The 11,162-nt window shown below is 34.1% G+C and overlaps 1 protein-coding gene across 1 annotated transcript; it reads right to left on the reverse strand.

Moving 5' to 3' along the window:
* Window positions 1–3,160: 3,160 nt before the first annotated feature.
* On the reverse strand, window positions 3,161–9,585 carry LOC306854849 (sulfotransferase 6B1-like). The gene is made up of 7 exons (XM_079393099.1): window positions 9,191–9,585; window positions 7,216–7,331; window positions 7,026–7,115; window positions 5,984–6,110; window positions 5,800–5,894; window positions 5,333–5,489; window positions 3,161–3,484 (listed from the first exon to the last, which is right to left on the reverse strand). Exons 1-7 carry the CDS (start codon window positions 9,384–9,386, stop codon window positions 3,357–3,359), a joined length of 909 nt encoding a protein of 302 aa, XP_079249225.1. The 5' UTR covers window positions 9,387–9,585; the 3' UTR covers window positions 3,161–3,356.
* Between the last annotated feature and the right edge of the window lie 1,577 nt (window positions 9,586–11,162).

Raw genomic sequence — 11,162 nt, forward strand, 5'->3', positions numbered from 1 at the left:
ATTAATCTTAATTTAAAAAATAAAATAAAAAAATCTCTGTATAGTTTTGTTAAATATATTTTCATATATTTATAATTTAAATATATTTCGAGATAAAATAAAGTTAATTAACATATAGATTACTGACTATTATAATTTCCAACAAATCCATGTAAATAGATTTTCTTTAATCTAATAATTTCAAATAATATGTCATTTATATTTCACAATTTTTTTCCAATTTAATTTATAATACAATATTATGAAAGCCCCATATTAAATATAAATGAATTATTATAATGTTTTTGTTAACTATATTATGAACATAATTATTTTCAGTAATTATAAAAATAATATCATTAAAGATAACACTATTAAAATAACACTAATTGCATTTAGACAAAATATAGACAGACTCTTGATGTTTACATTAGTGTGTCTCCTTAGTAATGGATGCTTATTGACATTTATTAACGTACTAGAGTAATGAAACAAATGCACATAAAATGAATACAAGAAAAGAGCATGTTTGAGGGTTTTCAGGCATCTTTAGCTGTTGTGTGATTTGTCATGTCTCACCCTCCTTTTTCACTGAACAAATGATCCAGTAAACGCTCATCAAGCTCCATAACACAGACGGTCAGCCAGTGACTCCGATTAGGTCTGATCGGAGTGAAAAGGGCAGTTTGTGTGACATTTGAACTCGTGCTTTGTCTTATTTGCTGAAATGGTTCCTCAGCTACCGAGAGGAGCAGGATAAATGGCAACAGTTTGATAAATGACTCCTAGATGAGACATTCTGGTCCAGATTTGTTTTCCCGGAACATCGCTATTTTTCTTTGTGTACGTACTTTAGCTTCAAAACTTCATATCCGTTCTGCATTTTAAAAGAGTTTGACGTAGTGAGTGGCGTTCATCACTGATTAATCAGACATAATCAGAAAATAATTTCTCATCATCCTCAGATATACTTCCTTCCCAAACCTACATATATAACACTGTTTAAGCGTTTAGGATCATTATGACTTTTATTTAAAGAAATTAATTTTATTCAGCAAGGATGTGTTAAATAGATCAAAAGTGACAGTGAAGACATTTATATAATATATGAAAATAAAATCTATCTTTTCTGTAAAAAAATATTAACTGTTTTCAACATTGATAATAATCAGAAATGTTTATTGAGCAGCAAATCAGCATATTAGAATGATTCTGAAGGACCATGTGACTCTAAAGACTGGAGTAATGATGCTGAAAATACAGCTTTGATCACAGAAATCAATTGCAATTTATTATATATTATAATACAAAGCTCTCATTTGGAATTGTAAAACTATTTAAAAAATTTTACTGTATTTGTGATTAAATAAATGCAGCCTGATATTGATATATACATGTTTTCTTTTTTTTTTTTTTTTGTGGTGAAAGAAATACATAAATACACAAGAAAACCAAAATAGTAAAGTGACTTCTGGATTTAGTCGTAAACTTTAGGGGGAAAAAATAAAACTCTCTTTCTCGTTTTTGAACTGTCACCATTGAAATATAATACAACAAAGATTGCTAAAGTCAACAGATTTTACTAATATGCATACCGATCTCTGTGTAAAAATAATCTGATAATGCTGTCACTTTTCTAAAGTAATTTTTACCCCCTTTTAATATGGCTACAAACCTCATTTTGACCTCCTATATGCATTGCATATTTTGGCTTTTATGTTTGTCTTTCTTCAGGAAAAACATAAACAAAATCAATTTTCGAATTTTCGAAAGTTTGATGCTGAATTGACCCGGTTATCTTTTGAGAGCAATGCATGTTTTTGTGCAGTGGTTTCTACCAGGTTTTGATGTAAGAAGAGCCAGTTATGGGAATAACTGATGTAACATTGACATATCAATCAATCATACCAGTGTTTTAAATCCCAATAGCATTAAAATACATCTGCTCCATATGTAAACTAAACCCACATCAGCTGTTTTATTGCCGTTATAAAACCACTGAGCCAGAGATCACAGTGTTTGCTCCTCGTGATAGATTATAGACTTTGTAGCAATTGTTCAGATTCACATCGTATATGTATTACACCGTGGCCTACATGTTCCTGTTTTGATGGCATTACTCTGACATTGGATTAGAGTTTGAAGGATGTCGGTCGGATATGAGCATTTTTCTGCATTTCCTCACTGATCGTCTTGTTTTGACAAGAAAAACTCGGTAACGTTTCCAGGATGTGCTGTTCATGTAGGGGTCATCTGCTGTACACATCATCACGGCTGTAATTAGACTTCATTAGGAATGACTGGATACCCCTGATGAGTCTAACAGCATGGCTATGTTAAGAATAGCATACTAGTCATACGATTTCTACAGTATGCACTAAACTATGCACAGTGTGCAAATTGGCCTAATGATGGACTATATAGTACTAATTACAAACTGTAATTGTCTAAATGAATTGCATTCCCGCAATGCACCTGACATGACTTTCCATTTGCAGCGTGATTCAAGTGAACTGACAAAAATTGGTTTATAAATACAAAGCAACCATATTTATCTTCATTGCAATCAAAATATTTTATAAAATAAACATTTACTGAAATAATAATAATATAAAAACAATAAGATAAAAAACAAAACATCTCTAGCTTAATGTTCTTAATGCCTTAATGTTCTAAAATAACTAAAAAATTAAATAAAACAAACACAACAAAATTGCAAAAAAAAAAAAAAAAAAAAAAAAAAATTAAAATGAAAAAAAAAAAAACTGATTAAAAATATTAATAAAAACAAATAGTATCTTGATGATAATAAAATAGGAGTTGGAGTCATATTTCCTTTATTCTTGTGTATTTTTGTTGGTTTTTCAGGACATTTTCACGTTGATATCCTCCTAACGAGCTTCTACCAAATGAGGATGAATTTGTTTGCTTGGACACAAAACCTTTGACATCAACAATAAAAAATGTGGAAGTGCTTTTAACTTCCTTTTTAAAAGTGATAATTCTTAAATATGCACCATTATACGGTTGGTTGCATTTAGCATCATTTTTCTCCTGCTGTCTGTGAGCCATTAGAGCAGTTATAGTTTGTGTTACAGTACTTACGGAAGCTTATGGGACTGAACTGTTGCACCGACTAGTGGAGAACATTTGCAATAGATATTTCAGACAGAGAGTTAAAGAGTGTTGACTTCATCTTTTTTTTTAATAAATGTTAGCATACACACAGAATGAGGTTTAATGACAGTGAGGTTATTGTGCTTATTGTAAGCAATGAAATGCACCAAAACATGAAAACGATTACGCAGCTGCCTGCGTGAATGGCAGTAAATCCCTGTGAAGTAAACGGTTTCTCTGTCCCTCGGTTCTCCTCACATTTATTGGCAGTAAAGGTCATACTTCAGTCTGGCTCCGAGATTTGTTCCAGCTAGTTTGGCTTGGAAAAGCTCATCCATCTGTTTGCTCTGGGCATCAGAAAAATGATTCTTCCAGTCGCCCACCTCACCTGAAGACAAAGGAATCCTTCGATGTAAATGATGTAAAGAAGAGATTTTTCATTGCAATGCAGTTTTATTTTTCATGCTACTAGCTACACACTGCGAAGTTTCTGGACTGACAACTGTATTTAAAGGAATATTTCACACACAAAAAAGAAAAAAAGAGAAAATTGTCATAATTTAATTACTCAAGTTGTTTCAAACCTTTTTGAGTTTCTTTTTTTCTGCTGAACTTAAAGGAAGATATTGTGAAGAATGTGGGTGTCTGAACAGTTGCTTTTTTTAACTATCCCTTTAAATGTGGATTTGAATCCAAAAATGTGATGATTGACAGCGATAACCATGGCAACGGATCAGACAAAAATATCCCATACCTTATGTCAGAATAGATCTGTGCATTGTCTTACAGTGAAAATGCGTACTTTTTTGGGATTATAAATTTTTTTACATTTTATATTTTTATTTCAGCAGCTGATTTTGTAATTTGTAAAAAATAACTTATGTGAAAAATATTGAGGTCATTTTTTTTAAATGATCAAAATTATGGAAGCCAATTTCCACCATTGTAAAAATAAAGGTAATTATGACTTTTTAACATGCAAATGACTTTACATCTCGCAATTGTGACTTTTTCTGAGAATTGTGTGAATAAACTCAGAATTCTGACTTTTTTTCCCTCAGAATTGTGAGATGTCAACACGGAATTGCAAGTTATAAAGTGAAAATTGTGAGAGATAAAGTCAGAATTGTGAGATACAAGCTCACAATTCTAAAAAAAATGGCAAGCATTACCGTTTTTTTATTTTCTGCTCATTGGCAAAAACAGGCTTCCATAAAACGTGCGTGTGTGTGTGTGTGTGTGTGTGTGTGTGTGTGTGTGTGTGTTAGAGGCTGACAATTTTTCGGGAATCCGCAGGTCACGGGAATCACATGATTGGGACGGGACAGGAAAAAATGTCATCGGGAGTGGGACCGGGAATAGTAATGATACCCAGCTTTATACACAAATATACCTTTTTATATAAATAAACTATAAACTGTATATTTTAATTCTGAACTCAATTCTAGTTGCCCTGTCTCTTTATGCTCTCCTCCTGTTTGCTTTGGTTAAGTGAATGATGAACAGATTATTAACGGCTGGTTTGTAGTAATACACTCACGCAGGACATCCAAAAGCTCACCTATCATGCATCGACCTCAAATATGGCTTTTCATCTGAAATATGTATGTAGTAGCAACTTCACATGGCCGCTCAATATGATGTTAACCTAGAGAAATGTGTGCTATTGAAGTGTTTGTGTGGAGCTAGCGCGCTCGCTACAGGACAGATGGAGGCGCCGGTGCGCTCACTTGCTCTTAAAATCTCCATCATTTTGGTCATACAGATAAAAGTAGCCTATTATTTGTGCAACTCAGAATAACAACAAAACGTTGTGCTTTAAAGCAAACAGGATGCGCTTTAGGTCTCTGTGAGCTTGAGCCAGAAACTCCGTCTTTGAAAAATATATCTATAGAGAGTGAAATATATACTTTCGAATGAAAAAAAAAAATTTAATAGAAAACTTGTGTGTTAGCATGGATGATTTACTTGACATTTAATGTGTGCAATACACACTGTGCAAAGCTGGCTTTCAGTTCAATATAATAACAAAAAAATACATTTTGGCTTTTTATTAAATTAAGGTGGGCATGCTGTATATTGAGATATTAGTTAAATATAAAAATACAAAAAGAGAAATCTACATTGATTTTTTTTTAATAGTTCTTCACTTGTATGTAAAGAATGCTGCAACTGAGGAATTTAAGGATAAACATCTGAGTTGATTTGATCTGAGATCCATCATGACATCATTTACCTTTCCTGAAGAAGATGCTGCCGAAATTGCCGTGAGATTTCTGTGAGTTTTCCACCATGGCGCTGAACGTACTTTCTCCAGCGATGCTGCTGACCTGCTCATTGGTCAGTGGAAGACTGAAGAACTCTGAGATGTTCTTAACACCTTCTGGCAGGTTCTGCATGCACAGCAGAAAAGTCTCAGATGCTTCAAACTCAAACAGCTCTTTGCTCCACAGCAGATTAAAAAGTCAACATGAAGTCAGATTTGAGTTGATTTACTTTTTAATACACAGCTAATAATGGTTGTGTTATTTTATCATTGCACATTGTTCTAAAGTCTTCAAAATCTTTGATAAATATTTGTTTCTCTCAGAAACACGTCACATTATGGAAGTAAAATGGGTTTAATGCAGTTTCACATTGACTTTTAAGAGCATGAACACGAGACAGTTATGTTGCAAACACAAGACGTGCAGGTTGTTCTACCTGTTTCAGTTCCTCATATGTCACGATCATCACGTTTGGGTCGTCTAGACGTTTCTCCCAGGCGAGAGCGTGATCAAAATAAGAGCCCCAGGCAACTGAAGAGGAAACATTAATATGTTTAGTCCTACACAACATTCATTTAAATATTTCAGCGGTTAACTTTCATTATTCAGTGATTCCCCACCTTCACCAGCCATGAAGTCTGAGAAGAACTTGTCCCACGGCTCAGCGCTGGGCAGAACCGGGTTTTTGTTCATGAAATGATAGTATGAGACGAGTGTGTCTTTCGGGTTTCTGAACACCACCAGAATCTGAAAATAGACAATGTAGAAGATGAAGAGAATTAGATGAGACTCTAATCTGAGTTCATCTTTATTCCCAGTATGTGTTATTTAATTTTCTTTTTGCATGTAACTTTTGAACCAAAAGGCACAGAATTGCAATTCCCCTGATGCATTATGCATTTTGAAAGAATTTATTTATTTTTGTTTTGAAATTTGTCACACAAAGTAAAAATTTTAGCTACACTGGCTATATAATATTGTCAAATCCTCACAAAGGTAAAACCAAAATGAATGTGGTTACATCCAACTTGTCAAATTATGGTCAATTTCTCAAATTTTCCAATTAGAGGTTATATTTGCCTTAATTCAGAGGTTTATTGCTCATAAAATCTGCATATAATTTGATCAATAATACACTAAAAACAGTAATATTGTGAAATATTATTACAATTTAAAACAGCTGTTTTCTATATGAATATCTGTTAAAATGCAATTTATTTCTGTGATCTGCAGCTGAATTTTCAGCATCATTACTTCAGTCTTCAGTGTCACATGATCTTCAGAAATCAGTCTAATATACTGATTTACTGCTCAAGAAACATTTCTGATTATTATAAATGTTGAAAACAGTTGTGCTGCACAATATTTTTGTGGAAACAGTGATACATTTTATTTTTCATGATTCTTTGATGAACAAAAAGTTCAAAATAACAGCATTTATGTGAAATAGAAATATTTGTAACATGTCTTTACTGACACTTTTGATCGCTATAATGCACCCTTGCAGAATAAAAGTATTAATTTCTTAACAAAAACATCACACTGATCCAAAACTATGTTCTCTAACAGTGAATGTGAATGTCATTGGTGTGTTTGACACCACGTATAGTTGTGTCATGTGACCTCTCCAGTGTGGTTCAAAGTGCACTCATTATTACTGACCTTTGGTTTCTTGGTAAAGAAAGAGGAAGGGATGTTGTCAGGGTGCAGATGAGTTCCCAGAAGCCTCCGTGGGGGCATTTCAGCCAGTTTCTGTAAGACAAACAGCGTGAAACTATAACATTACACTGATGTTTTTCTGTGTTCTGGGTAAACATTTCCAGATTTATAGATCGCTTGTGCAGTTACTGACCTCTTGAACATCTGGAGGTAAAAATTCAACCAGAGGAGGCCTTTCAGGTGGTTTCTCATTTTTCCCAGTGGAAGCATTCACGATTTTACGCAAGACTGCCACCATCCAGTTAAACCCTGTTAGAGATCAGTTACAAACAGATTTAGGATGTAGTTGGGAGAAAGAAAGAGTTAACCTCAAATTTTTGATTTTAGTAATATTTTTTTCTGAAGAAAGACAGACATGTACAGTTATGAAAGTCAAAATACATTGAGACATTGAGCATAACATGCTCATTATTACGTAAGAATCATAAACGTGTGTCATGCATTGAAGAGAATCTACGTGAGGTTGTTTGTTTAAGGTATGAAAGACTTGGATTTGTGTTAAAGGCTAAATGTGAATCTTTGCATTAAGGCGAGACACTGCAGGTGAATAGAGTAAAAAAAAAAAACAACTGATAGTTATCGCCTTATCCAGCTGATTGATTACATTGGTAATTGCAAAAATTTTTTGTATTACAAGTTTTCTCAAATGTTATGTTTAGATATGCAAATGAGTCATTAACAAAATATGTGCTAATTTGCATAAATTTCTAGTACAAAAAACACTGGATGATGTCAGTTTCAAAAACTTTTTTTTTTTTTTGCATATTAGAGTCAAAAGTTTTTACAGAGAGGGAATCTCATTTTTGTCACTCCATAATTCAGAAAATGCTTAGAACGGACAGAAAACACAATATTTTCACAATTTTGGGGGGAATAAAATTTAGTATATAATCAAGCAAATTATAAATGAACAAATCCCTCTGTAAAAACATTCAGGTTACAGACAGGAATAAAAAGTTTGGTGAGTGTAAGTGCTACTGAAGTAGAGATTTATGGCACAGTGTAGGAGAAAAAAAACTCATTTTGAGAAAAAAGCCTTTAAAAATATGCATTGTAATTGAAATCTATTGACACAAATAGATAAAGTATTAACAGTGTCTTTAGGATGTTTTCTTTCCACTAGTCTGAAAAAACGCTTTACGAAAAACCAAAAAGCCCAAAATCTCAAACTCGACAGGTGCATGAAAAAACAGTGCTTTTGCCTGCAGTTTCTCGCCTAAAAGTTTCATTCATGAAACACAAGCATCCAGTAAAATTACATAAATTTTCACTATCAGTCAAATGTGATCATTTTCAGTGTAAATGGTTTGTAAAAAAACAAGTATTATGTAAATTCAGTCATATGCACCAATTTACACTAGTGTTTGAGTTTCATGAATGCACAGAATTGCTTCACTCTTCAGTGTCCAGTATTGCAGCTGCTGTTGACATTGAGCATAACTTCCTCATTACGTAAGAATCGTGACCATGTGTCGTGCATTGGTTGTTTGTTTAATCTGGATTTGTGTTAAAGGCAATATGTGCATCTTTAATATCTAGGTTAGAGCTGTTATTAAGTCTTTGCAATAAGGTTTCATATGAAACACAAGCAGAATGAAAGTATGAATGCTTTCTTATGCACTGTTAATTCTCACATTAAATTCATTACAAGAATTGTCTTTGTAAAATCATTCTGTGTGACAATTTTAATGTAAATTGTTCATAAGACAGTTCTTAAAATACTGAGTTTGTAAAACCGCATTATGTAAATTGTCACATTCAATGCAATGTTATAATTTTCAGTGTAAATGGTTTGTAAAAAACAATTCTTATGTGAATTGACTTGGGCACACCGGTTTACACTAGTGTTTGAGTTTCATGAATGCACAGAATTGCTTCACTCTTCAGTGTCCAGTATTGCAGCTGCATGAGTCAGTTGTGCAGGAAGGTTTGCAAGAGAAATTCCCTCAAGCAAACTGTGAAAAACCTGACAAAAGAAGGCTATGCAACTACTGTAAGATGTAACCTGACTCCACCGGCAGCCTTTGCACTAGTTTTAGGGCTCGTAGATTAAACTTCTCTACATGCACGTCTACAGAAACTAACATAAACCTGTTTCGTTTTCTCACCACATTTAGGGTAAGCCACCAGGATAAGGTCATCCTCTCTGGCCTCCAGGTCTTTTAACTTGTCCATGGTCTCTGGAGGGCTTAGGATCGTGGAGTACAGGATTCCCTCTCGCTTATAAAGCTTTTCTTCATCCTTCATCTTTGCCGCCTTCTCCATCCTAGACTTCATTTCACTCGTAGGTGGTGTTTGGCTCATGTTGGCGGTGGATTCTCGTCCCGGTGAGGATCAGATTTGCAGAAACACACACACAGAGAGTATTTATGCTGTGGTTCAGGAAGGAGAACTCTGTAGATCCGCCCACAGGCATGGCTCGCGTGAGAAATATATATTTCCGCCGTCCGAGGGGCCCCGAGTCAACATAAGGGCTCGGTGTCAGTCTGACTGATTATTGTGTGCGAGACACGCACAACATGACTACAGCAGCTAGCTTTCTTGAAAAACTGGTTTTGGCAGAGGTGAAAGGTAAAATGTAATCTGTAGTCAGTTCATGTAGCTCAGCTGGTGAACAGACACTAAACTCACTCAATGTGAAGCAGTGCAGAAATACTTTTCTCTTTAGCTTTATAAGATCTTATTCTTGTCTTTAATGGCTTTATTTATATGTACAACTGTTAAAAAAAATGTCAAGGTTGTAAATAAAACAAAGATTGCTATAATAAATTTTAGAAGAAAATACTTAAAATTTTTAATGTTTAATTCAGTGTTTTACTTGCCATTTCTTTTGTAATTGTTTTTAAAAAAAAAATACTTGTTTCACAGTGAAAATGGTTTCTACAGAATTTTTTTTTTCAGTGTACAAATTAAAGGAATGCTTGTGCTTCATCCAAAAATGAAAATTTGCTGACATTTTATGCACCCTCAGGCAATGCTAGATGTAGGAAATGTAGGATTCCTTCACTTGCTCACCAATGTATGTGAATGGGTGCCGTCAGAATGAGAGTCCAAACAGCTGATAAAAACATCACAATAATCCACACCACTCCAGTCCATCAGTTAACATCTGGAGAAGACTAAAGCTGTGTGTTTAAAAAAATGGTCGGGTCTGAATCAGGAGAGAAATCTGCACAGATCAAGCAGCGTTTACAAGACAAAACGGCTCTAAACAAATATGTGGCTGGATTTTGATGCGAGAGACAACAGGTGATGGACATTTTCACTGGAGGGAGCGTGGATTACGGACTCATATTTTAGCTGGAAGCAACTTTTCTAAGTTAAAAACGTCTGGATGGATTTATTTCTAAGAAACTCACAGCTTTTGGCTTCACAAGATGTTAACTGATGGACTGGAGTGGTGTGGATTACTTGTGGATTATTGTGATGTTTTTATCAACTGTTGGGACTCTCATTCTGACGGCACCCATTCACTGCAGTGGATCCGTGAGTAAATGCATTTCTCCAAATTTAATGAAGGTTTTATCTAGATTTTTTTTCATGAAGACTTGAAGTTTTTGTTATAAACTTTCTCAGTGGAGCTGCTTGCTACTTTCTGCTCTGTAATGCTTATAAAAGCTCTGCACGATCCAGTTTGATATACCAGTACGTTTAATCTTTAAACTATTTTACATTAATCATTGAGTGAATCTCATGAAAACATGGCCAGGTTGTATTTCATTCAGAAGAAAAGGAACATTAAAAATGCATTTTGCATTAAAATAATCTCTTTAAATATCAAAAGCTAGTTCCATAATGACATCGTCCTACAGGAAGTGACATCATTTTTGGAGGGAAAACAGTACAAATATTAGTAGGTATTAGGGATGGATTGGATCTGTTCTGTGGTGTTTGTTTTGTGTCCAACTTAATCATATTACACAAATCAGTTATGCTGCCAATCTCTCTGAACTTCAGTGCTTTATTTCCTGTTGGTTTTCTTGCCACTCTATAAATTGCCAAGTTAGAATGAATTTGAAGTTGAAGTTTCTGAGTTTGTAACACAAAGCATATTAATTCTGATCAAGTTTCAGAGTTCAG

Source organism: Barbus barbus (assembly GCF_936440315.1).
Source record: "Barbus barbus genome assembly, chromosome: 35".
NCBI lineage: Eukaryota > Metazoa > Chordata > Actinopteri > Cypriniformes > Cyprinidae > Barbus > Barbus barbus.

Excerpts from the sequence above, each read along its gene's own strand:
- LOC306854849 (XM_079393099.1), bottom strand. The coding sequence starts at position 9,386 with ATGAGCCAAACACCACCTACGAGTGAAATGAAGTCTAGGATGGAGAAG. Across the intron at positions 7,116-7,215 it reads TACCTCCAGATGTTCAAGAG|AAACTGGCTGAAATGCCCCC; the intron begins GTCAGTAACTGC and ends TTTGTCTTACAG. Across the intron at positions 3,485-5,332 it reads CAGCATCTTCTTCAGGAAAG|GTGAGGTGGGCGACTGGAAG; the intron begins GTAAATGATGTC and ends CTTTGTCTTCAG.